General features: G+C 45.2%; 1 protein-coding gene across 8 annotated transcripts in view; it reads left to right on the forward strand.

Moving 5' to 3' along the window:
• Positions 1 to 14,577, forward strand: part of LOC129824266 (desmocollin-1) — a 137,196-nt gene that overhangs the window by 51,145 nt on the left and 71,474 nt on the right. For all 8 annotated transcript variants that reach the window (XM_055883780.1, XM_055883784.1, XM_055883779.1 and 5 more), the window contains one exon: positions 7,061 to 8,866. In XM_055883780.1, the coding sequence (XP_055739755.1) occupies positions 7,319 to 8,866 (1,548 nt within the window). In that variant the 5' untranslated portion in view covers positions 7,061 to 7,318. The remainder of the gene's footprint in view (positions 1 to 7,060; positions 8,867 to 14,577) is intronic.

Raw genomic sequence — 14,577 nt, forward strand, 5'->3', positions numbered from 1 at the left:
AAGGGAGAGATGGACTGATAACTTCTACCGCATGCCAGCCAGAGAGAGATCTTTGAATGCCTAATACCCTGAGAGGGAGCGGGAAAGAGAGAGGGAGGGGGAGAGAAAAGGAGGTAGAGGGAGGGAATGAAATGGAAGAGATATATATTGTGTGAGAGAGAGTGAGAGAGAGAAAGAGAGAGAGAGAATTGGAGCGATAAAAGGATGGATGGATCAAAAGAAAGAGTGAAATGCTGGCTCAGAAGACTCTTAATGGTAGTGGTCCGTGAGAGTGATGTCCTTGTATTAGTGGCCATTTACATGAGTGTGTAGTAATCCTGGCTGGTCTGTGGGGTGGAGATAATAACAGAGGTACAGTATCCAAGTCCTTTATAGCTGCAGAACTCTCTGCCCTCTCAGTCTAATACTATCCTCCAGTCCAGAGGATGCCCACTTGTCCGGTCCGTTAGTGGAAATGTCAGCACCTTTGTCCATCTGTTTTTTTTTTCTACTCCAAGAACCGACCCTTCTCTTCTCGTCCCATTCTCATCCCCTCTTCGTCATGCCCAAACACAGACACCCACTAATGTGTTCCCTCTTATTCTATCGTATGTTCTCCAGCTCCAGGTCTTATCCCCGAACATAGGCCTTTGCCCAATATTAGGGAGAGTGTTATACTGCACGCACACATCCACACTTGAACTTACACACACACTCTAACCCTCAACTTAGTCTCAGAGGCCGCCATAGCAGACTCAATCCTTCATGGAGGATTACAGCTTAAGCTTCTCCACGGCTATAGATGCAGTTTTATGGAAAAGCACAGGGCTTTTTAGAAGAGTGGCCCTGTGATCTGTACATTAGCAGAAAGGGGATTCTCCACCTCTGCAGTGTCCTCATTATCGTCACGACCCCCCCCCCCCCCCCCCAGAGCTGACCGCGGGTTACGGTTGGTCTTTGACAGTCTCCCTCTGCGCCCCTGCCACCTGCCCCTTGCCCCCTGCCCTTGCAGAGTGGGATGATTTCAACCGTGCTGAGCAATTGACCTTGTGGTAGGGACGGGATTGGTGGGGTATGTGTGTGTCTGTCTCAGTGTGTGTCTGTCTCGACATCTTGAGCTGCTTGCTGGAAGCGAGCCGGAGAACCTGCACACCATCACCCAGCGTGACAACGCTCAACACAGAAAACGGCCCTGACGACCCAACCAACTTTGATCTCATGCACCACCGCATGCCACGAGGCTGAGCTGACCAAACTCGGAAACTCGCAGCTCGGAAATCCCTAAGGTTTATCCTCTAACCCAGAGACAACTCTGAACTAAAAACATATATAAACTAAAATAAAAACAACTCTGAGACAAAACCCAACACAAGCCACAGAGGAAAGTGAAGTAGAATACACTGAACAAAGGTCATTCATCATTGTCACTTTAGCTACCTCTCCTTGGTTGCCTATCTGTTAGCTCACAGCGCACACGATGCTACCTGGCTAGCTGAGAGCACAAAGAAGACACTTAACTGCACCCTCAGGTACAAAAGATAGAGAAAATAAACAAACAAACTGACCCAAATAGAAAAAGACAAAAACAAAATGCATTTGAGATTGGGGCAAAGTCATTAGCATTACAAAAATATCTGTCACCGGTGAAATAAAGCTGAAGAGGACCGAGGGAGCATGAAAGTCAGGCAGAAGGGGAGATATATGCTAATAAGGCTGGGACTTTGTGACTCCCAACAAGGGGGATTAAAAAGTGTGGCAGCAGAGAGAGAGCGAGAGAGGCTCCGAGGCCCAGAGCACAACACATAACTAGCTCAGCTCAACAGTACCATGCAAATATAATAATATAGTGCTACAGTAATATGGCATGACAACATAGCAACTCTCCAGGCTTTAGCCTACTGACCAACGCCAAACTAGTGCAATGGCGGACAACTAAGGTAAATGATTCATCAGTTGTTACGCGGTTCAAACAAGTACCGACATAGGCCCTACACAGACCTCAAAGCTTACTACATGATATAACATTTGTGGCATCATGCTAGTCATGCTCTAGTCTAGATTGATGTAACATCACACAAGACAAGTACAGCGTGGCATCAAACTCTACCACTGATCACAAGACTCGTTTGACTCCATTTAAGTATAGCAAAACATTAGTATGTTACTAGGCAACAACCCCCACCACTATTAACAATCAAGAAAGACATAGCTGAGGGAGTTCTGGAAGAAACGTTCTATTGAACAGCACATGGAGCGGATGACTATCGATCTGGATCAGGCATTAGAAAACGGTGCCATTGTGCTCCTTTCGCTGTGCTGCCCGTGGAGATAATATTGAGGGTTTTTAATGAAAGTGAGTTCTACTGTAAATGGATTTGTGCGTACTTAAAAAGATCAATTGTCATTATTCGGTCTCTTCTTCACAGCCGTGGCCTTGTCATCTCTCTTTTTATAGTGTCGTCTCCTGTCCATAGGTCTGCGATGCATTCGAATTCCAACCTTGGGTACTTTGGTGTTTATTGATCTCTGAAAAGGTCCCCCTCAACTAGCTGGGCCGGCAGGCTCCCCGGTAACACCCTTGAAACGTAAACAGGCCAGAAGGAAGTTGAGATTTTTAATAATCAACGTACAATATATCCTACCTCCCTTTTCTATGAGGAAGGACAAACGTTATTTTGTTGATGTACGAAGGTTTCAATGTCAACACTTGTGTTGACATTGTGTGTGTGTGTGTGTGTGTGTGTGTGTGTGTGTGTGTGTGTGTGTGTGTGTGTGTGTGTGTGTGTGTGTGTGGGGGGGGGGTGTGTTATGGATGGTACCGAGTGGGTTGGGGATGCATCAAGGATATTGTTAGACAAAATACAAAATATCCTGTGCATTAGCAACATTCTGTTCACACACTCACACACTCACACACACACACACACACACACACACACACACACACACACACACACACACACACACACACACACACACACACACACACACACACACACACACACACACACACACACACACACACACACACACACACACTCTGCCTGCAGGGAGAGTGTTCTTAGATTACGGGGGACGTTCTCTAAAATGGCAGGCAGTTTTGAGAAGATCAGATAGCTGTTTGATGTGCGAAAACAGCCAGGCAGAAGAGGAAGAAAGGCAGTCTTGATGGGCATCAGGTGTAATTTCTGTAAATGCCTCTGCTGCCTGAGTGACTCACCACTCCTCTGTGTCCATGTGGTGTATTTCTACCCAGGAGACCTTGACACAGACCAGCAGAGCTGTCTGCTACAAAAACACTCCTCTGACCTTAGGTTATCATTGTGCAGGTAGACCACTGAAGCTTCGACTTTTGTTATTGAAATGCAGGAGAGGTACGGTGCCCAGGTGTAATGCTTGTTAGTCGGCGTCTGAGTATAGAGTCATATTATGTGTGGGAAAAGCTTGGTAGCACGTTCCACCGTCCAAATACAGATTTTTCTCTCCTTGTTAAAAAGATAGATCTCTGGTGGTTTCCCATGAGAATGAACTCAGGCAGTGCAGGGAGGGAATCTGTTAATTCATTATCTAACACTTGAATGGATGTGAACGCTGATCATGAGAATTTGCTAAATCACATGGTTAGAGGGGTCATGGTATATCCCTGTACTCAAACACTTAGCGCTAAACGTGTTCAATTCAAAGTAATCCGATTGGTAATGATTTTAGATCATGCCAGTGGGCTGTAGTAGTGTAGGAATGGATTCTGAGTGAATGATCTTTTCCCTAGAGGTTCTTAAAGCAACGTGAGGATGTTGTGAATACTCTGCTAATCCTGGTACTGTATACCAGTCTCCCTTGAACAGTTTCACTTGATCCATTTGTTAGCTGGAAATGTTCTTTTGCTATAACCTTTAACCCAGCTATAGAACACTCTGACCAATCTGGGACCCTGTTGATCATAAGCCCTTCTTTCTCTTTGTATTACCGTGATGAGTTTGTATTCTAAGCTCAGAGCCGGCCCTGAAGTGGACTTATCGTTCTGCACTTATCAAAACGAGGACTTCGTCTGGATGACTGGATTACACTCTTCCGTTCTACTCTCCGTTGGTTCCTTTGTTGTTTTCCCTCCTTTTCTTCTCTCTCTGTCCTGACGAACCCACAACTCAGGGGATTTGCCTCTTCAGGCCTGGCAGGGAATGGCCGGTGACTGGTTCCCAATGCCCGTGCAGCTGTGATGCTCACCGCTCACGTTTACCATCTTGTGACAGATTTCACCTGCAGCCCAGACACAATCAGGGCATGGATAGATGAATTCCATCTGCACAGATTTATCCTCAACTTCTTCCTTGAGGAGGAGCAAGGAGGAATGACTCCTCGTCCTCTAGATTCACTGTGCTGCTTTATAAAGCTCAACACTTTTTGACAGGTCTGCTTTTATCTGCTGAGGTTCAAGACAAGGCCTGGGCTATGTGTGTTCAGTGGCTTTATGCTCTTAAAACGTGGTGATGGTCTCCCAAGACGGGCCTGTTTTGCTCGTGGCTGGCTCTTCTATCTCCTCTTCTCTCTGTTGTTTGTTTCTCAATGCATAATTCTATGGGCGACTGTTCTTGGACTACCTTTCTTAGAAAGGCGAGTTCTCTCTTTCTTCTCTGACTTTTGTGGGTCCAGAGGCGATCCCCTGAGCTTTCTACCGGGAACAGAACACACATATTTGTTGTTGTTTGTGTGGGGTTTGTGGCGGTGTCTTTCTTGCAGTCTAGCAGTGTGTGTGTGTTGAGAAGAGACTGTGTGTTTGTTTCACGTATTTGTGTGAATATTTTCTGAGTTTCTGGAATTAGGAGAGAATGGCTATGTTTTAGTTTTGTGTTTTTGTGTGCCCGTGGTAATATATATGTGTGCGTTTGTGTGAGAGATGGGGCTCCAGAGAGGAAAAGGGAGCTAGACAGCAAAGACGGAGGTGAATCGTAATTAAAATGTTCAGTCTCGTTAAGTTGGTGACAGCCTTCACTGCAACTCGGCTTCTTGCGATCGATGGCGGAGATCTGCCTCTAATACTAACGAACCAAACGATCGTTTGAGTTTGGGGCCCAAGGAAGGGAAAAATTAATTAAGATATTTATGGCCCCAATTAATCAGTTCAGCAAGAAACTCTGTGCACCCGAGGGGGTAAATGAAACACGGCAGGAAGCAGCGGAACGTTAAAAGACGAGAGGGTGTTCCACCGTCTACATACCACATTCCCCCTACTCACCTTTAACCCACTGTGAGGAGCCGTTAACTCTGGGGTAGCTGCCTTCATCCCCGGGACACTATAGCTCATCAGCGTCCGGAGGAGGAAGTAAGGGAGGCAGGGCCTGGTAATCACACAGGTTGGTTGTCACAGCGATTATAACCTGGACAGTGCTCTGAATTGTGTTAAATCTAGAAATGTGTCTATTAGAGATTAGTCTATTGGAGAACAATGTCGTTCACGCATGTCGACATCCCACAACTTTGAGATGAGGAAAATACCCTCCGGAGGCTCCAGATTTATAGTTATGAGCACAGGGACAACCAGCCTGTGTCTCCCCTGCTGATACCGTGGGGGATATCAAGCGCATCACCTGGAGCAGAATGAGGGTGTATATTGATGGGTGTGTTGCCATTAGACACAGCATGAGTGACACATTCAACCTATTATCATGAGTAACACATACCGTGTTTTCAACCAATGCATGGTACTACATGTAACATCATCCACTCATTAGAACAATGAGTCACCCTCTAGAGTCTACTCTGAGCCACTCTGTTCGACAGAAGAATGCAGTCCAGGTACGTACGTGGATCAGTTGAAGGACTGCACTGACCCCATGAAGTCACTGGGAAACCGCAGTCTGACACAACATCCCAGATAGACACCGGTAATGAACCCTTCTCCCAACCACTAACAACCACGCATCGATATTCTGACCTGCTACCTGCCCTCAGCCCGTTAACAAGGTGCCCATGGCAACGACCGCCTGGCCGACAAGTTCCCTGACAATATGTTCCTCCTGGACAGAGCGGGTGTCATTGAGCCTGGGTGAGAGGTCGTTCTGATTGGATCTTCAAACTGCAGTAGCCTGCATGTGTAGTAGCGCTCTCGGAAATACAGACATATTCAATGAATGATACCCTGTTAACTTGTGTTGTGGTACTTCCAGTCAGTAAATACTGTGGTTGTGAATATGAAATGTTCCACTTGTTATATGAGTACTATATAGGTTTTATAATGGTATGTTGTGTCATCAATATGGATGCCAGACACCTGTCAATTCCAATGTCACTGGGCCGTCAACGGGAGAGGGTTGGCTGATTGATTGAAGTTAGAGAGAGAGCACGGAGGGTGAGGGACGCTACGACAGCATCATGATTGACAGGGAATGAGGAAAGGACAGGAACGACAAGCAGAGGAAGGGATAGCATACTAAAACAAACCTGGGGCAGAGAAAGATGGAGAGACAGCGATGGATAGATAGGCAGAGCTAGAGAGACGGGTGGTGAGTGGGAGAGGTGGTAATAGAAAAAGACGAGGAGGAGGAGGAGGAGGATGAGGGAGTATAAGGTTTTTTCTTAAGGAAAACGATTTGTTTAAATGGGGAAGGAGGCAGGAGAGGAAGGGAGAAAGGGTGAAGGAGGAGTATTTTGGGATTATTTGGACTTCATTCATGCCCCAATGAATGTACTGACAGGGTCTGTCTGCACAACACCACTGCTCAAGTGTCATACACACCAACGCACTAAACTGCACAAAACAGCACATAGTTAAACAAAAACACTACACAACTCACAAAGCTCTAAACAACACGAGTGCACAAAATCAAGAGCACAAATCAGTATTGCGCATGGCAACAGAGTGCGACCTACCGAACACTTTCGGCGCTCAGTGTAACAACAACTATCTGACTATGCCGTGCGACGCACCACTGCTTGTGTAAGTGTGATTTCTGCCCCGTTAGTTGATCTGTCCTGCTTGTTCATCTGTGAGTTATCCTACCTACCTTGCTGTGTCGCTCCACTCTTAATTAACACAGTGGGATGATTCAAGTTTTAACTTAATTATCTTTATCCTTTCTCTTAGGGTGTTCAACCCTCCGTGGGAAACTGAGTGAGACATTCTGCAAGAGGGAAAAAAACAGCAGAGAGGAGCTGTGAATAGATAGAGAAAGATATTCAATGCGGCACCTGTCCTCCATCTCAGTGTGAAGGGCATGTAATGGAAGAGTGAGAGGGAGGATACAAGGGAAGAGAAATAGAGGAGAGAATGAAGACAACCGGAAAACAAGTATTTCCTTACATCAAGCATCACTCAAACTAGGACATCTCAACACAGGACAAGATGATTACCAGGAATCTGCTCCTATTGGTCTCACTGTGTCTGTGGGACGAGCTTATGGGAGAAGGTTCAGCCACTAAGATTGTCAGGAGAAGAGGGGTGGGCGGGACTCACATGCTGAAGATAGGGGAGAACAGAGTAGCGGACCAATGGGATTCAAGCGTGAATTCAAACGTGATGCCCATGGTGACTCTTAGAAACTCAATTGGTCATGACCTGGGGGGTGATAGTGGCTCTGTCTCTCACCCCAAAATACCCCAGAATCATGCAGCCATGCCATCTAAGGAGAGGCAGGCTTTTAAACCTAATCCAGTTCTTTACTTGGAAGAAGACCTTATCAAAAAAGGAGAATCAACTCTGTCTGTGTCACCCAATAACAGGGAATCCGTCCAGGAGAAAGAACTTAAACAGATCAAGAACAGAACCAATAATGCTGGGACTCCCACCAAAACAGGGAGGATATTCCTAGTTCACCATAGACCAGACCTACACTCCAATAGAACCAGATTCAAATCCATTTCCCGATCCAGAGTGAGACCAGATCTGAGCGTTCACACCACAGGGCTTCAAGGCAAAGGACTCACTATGGATTCAACCAGAAAATTAAATGTGACCGGCAGCTACAGTATCCTGAAACTGCTGTCAAAGGAGAACCTGGTGATGATTGTGAACTCACAGATGCAGAGTGTTCCGAGTCTGAATAATTTTCAGAGCAAGAGCAGCCGAAGCAGAAAGCGAGATTTAATTGATGTGGATCACAGCCCGATGGAGGCCCTAAAATTACAGAAGCAAGATTTGGCTGTTACTCAAAACCACTTCGCATTGGATAATCCAACTGCACTGCCGCATATAAACCCTGTCACAAATCCTGATCCAAGTCTTGAAAAGGCTGTTCACACTTTAAGTGAAGTCACTCTAGATTCTGGTGTGGGAAAAGACAACTCTGAGACGAGGGGTGTAGATAGTACAGTCACTTGGAAGAGCAAACACACTTCTCACCCTCTGTCAACACCTATGAATGAGGTCAGTCTCGACACTGACAGGGAAATGGCCATTAGTAAGATCAGTAAGACTGACCCTCCGGTCACAACCAAGCATCTCCCCTCAGGCATCTCTTCTCAGACAATTGCTGGCTCTCCCTCAGTGTTCACCCCACAGCCCCAGGGAGAGGGGACTGGGAGTGTGGCAGGGGATTCCCATAAGGAGAGTTTTCTTCACACAGCCGCACCAGAACTCAAAATCCTCAGCCCGATTTCCACTCAAGACCCTGAAGGTGGCGCCACAGAGTCAATCGATAGCAGCCATGTCCTCAAACTCCACCCAGACACACACTTGGGCTTCAGCCAGGACAAGGCAGCCGGTGGGGGGATGACAGTCGAGTCCCATCCCGGGAATGGGCGGGGCCTGGTTTTCCAAGAGGCGGATGAGGAGGAGAGCCGTGGTCAAACGGATGGGGAGGGGACTCGGTCACGCAGCAGGAGGAGTTGGATCTGGAACCAGTTCTTTGTGATTGAAGAGTACAGCGGGCCTGAACCGGTGCTCATCGGACGGGTAAGGAACCTTTATTAACTATTCATTAGAGTTATGAAACTTTATGTATAACTTATTCCAGCCAAGCGTCTCTAACTCTAACTCCTACTCTCAACCCTATCACTGACACACCTGGCTCAACTAATCGTGGTCCTGACTGAAGACCATGATTAGTTGAATCAGGTGTGTTAATGCTGGGCAAGTACAAAAGCCTGCACACCAACTCCAGGACCAGAGTTAAAGAGCTCCAAGTTCTGAACTGTCCTAATTCAAAGCTAACATTATCTAACATTAATGCTCTTTATGTACACTGGTGATACTATCTCATTGTCCTCAGCAGCTGCAGGGTTTGTTTTGTATGTGTCGTAAACCTTCAATTGGAATTGATTTACAGCAGACCAGTCTACTGTGGTGCCCTCCAATCCTCATGAAGACTTAGATGAATCAATGAGGCACTGAGGCTCAACAAAACCCCTTCAACCATACTGGCCCCTGGGACCAGTCATGACTAGCACCAATCTACACACACCAATGGGAATTGATATCTTCATGAGAATTAATGGGCTAAGTTTTTCATTACATCATTGATCCCGAAGGCAGTAGTAAAAGTTTTCTCTCATTTCAGACCAGGTCAATTCTTCTCCCTCATGGACAGCAGTCCAGTAGGTCTGGTGGAATGATATTTCAATCAGGTTGATTTACATTTACATTTTACTCATTTATCAGACCCTTTTATCCAGAGCGATTTACAGGAGCAATTTAGGTTAAGTGTCTTGCTCAAGGGCATATCGATAGATTTTTCACCTAGTCGGTTTGGGGACTCGAACCAGTGATCTTTCGGGTTACTGGCCTGATGCTCTGAACCTCTAGGCTACCTGCTGCCCTTGATGCATCTTACAAACATAGATTTATCACTACTACATTAACCACCTCAAAATACTACCAGGGGCTGTATTTCTCCCCCTTCGCTCTGGTAATTCATTATAGCAATCATGTAGCCGACTCATCCTGCTCCATTGGTTTCCAAAGACTACTGTGGATGTGACTTAGGCCATGTTGACTGGACATGAGCATACCCAAGCTCTCACTGTACTTAACCTTAGAGTTGCACTGTGTTGATATGCTGCAGTGTAGATGGCAAATGTATAAGTCACTGTGGCCAGTTTGCTGAGTAAATGAATAGTAATGATTCTGTGTGAGTGCTGCGGGCTGTCAGACAGCACTGAGGGAAAAAGAGAGAGGGGGGAAGAAGCCTCACTCTGTGGGAAATGTCTCACTGTCTGCAGATCCTATTTTACAAACGCTTAGGCCAAATTGCTTCACGGTTTATATCTAACTGTACAGACTGTCAGGCAGGGGCCCTCTCCGACTGAGACCGGAGTCTGTAAGTAGCCTACTGACTATTAGGGAATGCTTAATATGGGCACCTCAATCAGGCCTTCCAGTACATGATGTATGATGGATGACAAATTGCCCAAATTGATACAGAACGGGCAAGGACAAAATGCATGAGCTGAATGTCCAGCGGTACAGATGGCCAGCATTGTAAGTCATTAGTTCCAATATGCTCTGGTGAGCAGGTATTTACGCCTGCAGATTGTATTGAGCTCTATGAGGAAACACAGCCAGACCACACACGTGCCATATGATATTGCTGACACATGGAGTCCTCCCAGAACACCAATTGTGTGTGTGCGTGTGTGTGTGTGTGTGTTTGTATGTGTGTGTGCCTGTGTGTGTCATTTATTTCAGAGTGTATCAGAGCTGTACATACATGCATAATGCTTTTATACATCTTAATATAAATGTTTCATCTTCCTGCTCTGGCCCAGTATAGGCTACAGGCTGTACAGGCTACAGGCTCAGCTGCAACGCACTGAAGATCAATGGGGACATGATGCTTTGCGTCTCCTTATTAGAGAGATGATCATGGTTCGAGGATGGAGACTGTGATGACGGATATACTGTATAGACTGCCGGTGGTTGTACCAGATGTGTTGCAGTTCAAGGTTTTAGCCGTCAAAGACACACACACACACACACACACACACACACACACACACACACACACACACACACACACACACACACACACACACACACACACACACACACACACACACACACACACACACACACACACACACATACTGTACAAACACACACATATTACTATATATTGCTATATACAGGAGGATCACCCTTGATAAACATGAGCAAAAAAAGACTGTACAAAATAAATAATTCAAATACTGAGCTATATTGTATGCTGAAAGAAATTGGCAAATTATATTATTGTATACTAATACAATTGATCAAAGAAAGAGGTTTTGTTCAACAAGTAATACTTTTTTTCTCTCAAAAAGTTAGGGGTCAAAATGATTGTGAGGATAACAGCACTGAGCCTTTTCCTAAAATGTTTTATGAGTCGGAGAACACATTGGGAGGAATCTTTCTCCAAACAGAATCCTTCCTAATCCTTGATATCCTTCGTCTGCGCTTATGAACTGCCCTCTTCAATTCAAACCACAGGTTTTTAATGGTTTTCAAGTCCGGAGAGTGAGATAGCCATTGCTAAATGTTTATTTTGTGGCTAATGAACCATTTCTTTGTGGATTTTGAAGTGTGCGTGCGGTTATTGTCTTACTGGAAGATCCACTTAAGGCCATGTTTCAGCCTCCTAGCAGAGAAAACCAGGTTTTTGTCCTGTTACTGGGTAAAGTTCATAAGCAAAATGACCCCATAACATTAACGATCCACCACCTTATTTTACAGCGTATAGGGTTCTTTTCTGTTTATGCATTGTCATTTCGACGGCGAACCCACCACTGCTGTCCGTGGCCAAAGAGCTCTATTTTCATATCATCTGACCAAAGCACCCATTTCCAACCCAAGTGCCAATGCAGTTTATCAAACTCCATGTGTTTACATTTGTTGGATGACATGAAAATAGAGCTCTTTGGACACGCACACCAGTGGTGGGTTTGGCGTCGAAATGAGATAGTGCTTGTTAAAAAAAAAAACTCTTTCTCTTTCAATTGTATTAGGATAAAATAATATAATTTCCCCATTTTTTCGAGCATACAATATTGCTCCGTTTTTTTTTCGATTTTTTTTTAATTCTGTCATTTTTGCTCATCTTTATCAAGGGTGTCAATCATTTCAGACCCCACTGTACTGCTATATATAACTCATGCCCTAAACATTGATTGTTGTACATAAAACATGGTTAATGCCACAGTACCTTGATGGCAGAAAGTCTGTACACAGCACAACGATGGATGTCTATGTTTATCTGGTGGAGCATCTCAGCCATGGGATAATTATGAATTTAATTGACGTTGTCATCACATGTTCTATAATGGGGTTTTAAGATTCTAACAGTGCCAGAATGTGAAACAGAATACTGATGGAATACAGAGTCGATAGGCGTGTAGCAAAGGTTTGAGTTTGCCTCAGTAGTGCTCGAGTGAACTCTAACACTGCTCTCCTCTCTCTGTGGGAGCCTCACTAAGCTGAAATGGCATTTTAAAAGTATTTATTTGCTGAGCCCAGTGCATATTCTATCTACGCCGCCTGAGCTGTCATTCACCTGCATGACTCAAAACCCTCTAGCTGTCTGGAGCGCGTCATTGGTAAACCAGGGGCGAAATAGGAGATGGTCTGGTTAGATTTGATCAGTATTTATACGATCCCTGTCCCCCAAAACAACTTACCTAGATCATAATACTCTCCATGCACTCACGACACTCTTTACTGATCTGCCTGTAAAAAATATATTATATTAAAAGGGATCTTCATGAATACACTCTGAATCTTTATCTAATTGGATTTGTATAAAATTTCTGCTTTCCATAAGACGAGAACCAATCAGGATTGTGAGAGGCAGTTTTAAGTGCATTATATGTCGACGGCGGTAGTAGTGTTTAATATGTCTTGTGTGGGCAGGGGGTAGTAGTCTTTGTTGTGTTGGCGCTGGTATTTGGTGGCTGTCGCGGGGGTTTTTGCAGGGCTGTGTGGTTCTCTGGAACTCAGTGTTTCACAGCTCTTTGTTCATTGGCACCTTGGCTGTGAGCGGGGGACCATCTCCTCCTTGTCCCTTAAATGGAGACCAACATGTTGGTTTAACTCAGCAGCCGCTGTGCACACAAACGCCCGCATGCACTCACACACACGCACACAAATAGGTCACAAATGCCCCTACAAAGTCACGAAACACAATTATACGCATGTACAAGGAACTCATTATGCGCAAAGTGCGAGGAAAAGGAAGAGAGAAAGCAGGGGAGTTAAAGAGAAGAGGAGCTCGTAGGGGGGAAACAGCACACACCTGCTTGCAGAAAGCTCATCAATAATAATCCTAAAATGTCTCATTCCAAACTGCTTTGTGTTTTCTTACGTTTCCTCTCTCCCTGGGAATGTCATTTAGCCTCGGGGCTGAAGCACAGCAGGGGCGAGAGAGCAATTAGAGACAGAGGAGGAAGATGGAGGGAGGGAGAGAGCGATAGGCGAGAGAGATAAAGGGTGGGAGGAAGGGAGCGAGAGAAGGAGAGAGACGAGGGGGATCAAGGGGCGATGGAATGGGACTGGGGCGCAGACAGATTTGGAGACCAGACATGGTAGACTGGAGGGATGAAGAGAGGGGAAAGGAGGGATGGAAAGAAGGAGGAAACGGGGGAGGCGTTTAAGCAGAGAGGATATGCAGAGAGGGAAAATGAGGGAAGAAAGTGTGTAAAGGTTAATGGCGTACAACTAACAGAGCGGAAGAGCATGTGATGATAAAAGAAAGGAGCGTGTACGTTCTAGAGTTGACCTCACAGTCTATCAACCCTAGTCAGCCAGACAGAGAGAATGGAGACCAGAGGAGAGAGGCTGTAAAGGAGTAGAAGTAAGGAACGGGAAGAGGCAGCGTGCATGGAGAGAATAAAGAAAGGAGGCAGGGGAGAGGGGAGAGGGAGTGGAGCAAACGAGAGAGAGAGAGTGTGGTTTAATATGAAAAAACCCCGTGGAGAGCAAATTCAAACAACTTCTGTGCTGAGTGGGAGCTGAGAGAGAGGGGAGCGTGTGAGAGAGAAAGGGAGAGAGCGTGAGGAGAAACTGTAGAGTCTATTAAAGGTGAAATTCAAAGCGTACAAAAGCCTGCCTTTCTCTACCTTTGTTCTGCTTTCCTTTCTCTTTTTATAGCCTGTGTTTAATCTCAGAATAATGTCGAGCAAATTTGCAAAGTGAGTGTGTGAATTTAAAGCATTACCATAGCTAAGTCTCTAATGTTGAGAAGGGAGTATTTTACCTGGAGAAACTCACAATGATACCCGTCATGGTGTACCACCATTTTACCCCAAGATAACCCACTGATTACATACATTTCAACCGTGACCAGAATTACGTACCATTAAGATGTACAGTATGAAATATACGTAAAGCACATGTATAGAATATAACGTACAGTAAGATATGTATGGAGGTGAAATAGTGACTTAAGTATACAAGTATGTGATATGGTTTGTTAGCCAGGTGAGCCATGTTATTATACAGTTGAACCCACATGGGGGTTAATTGTGCTATTATGGAGCTAAAAGCATATTCAGGTTAAACTCAACAATTTGATCAAATTAAACACATCACGTGGGTAAAGCCGTGATAATATGAAGTGAAGGCCCTAGCTGGGGTGAACTCCTGATTATGCATGGCCCAGTGTGAGTGCAGCTCATGACCTTGAGCTAATATGTATT

This window comes from Salvelinus fontinalis, chromosome 26 (genome assembly GCF_029448725.1).
Source record: "Salvelinus fontinalis isolate EN_2023a chromosome 26, ASM2944872v1, whole genome shotgun sequence".
Taxonomy (NCBI): Eukaryota; Metazoa; Chordata; class Actinopteri; order Salmoniformes; family Salmonidae; genus Salvelinus; species Salvelinus fontinalis.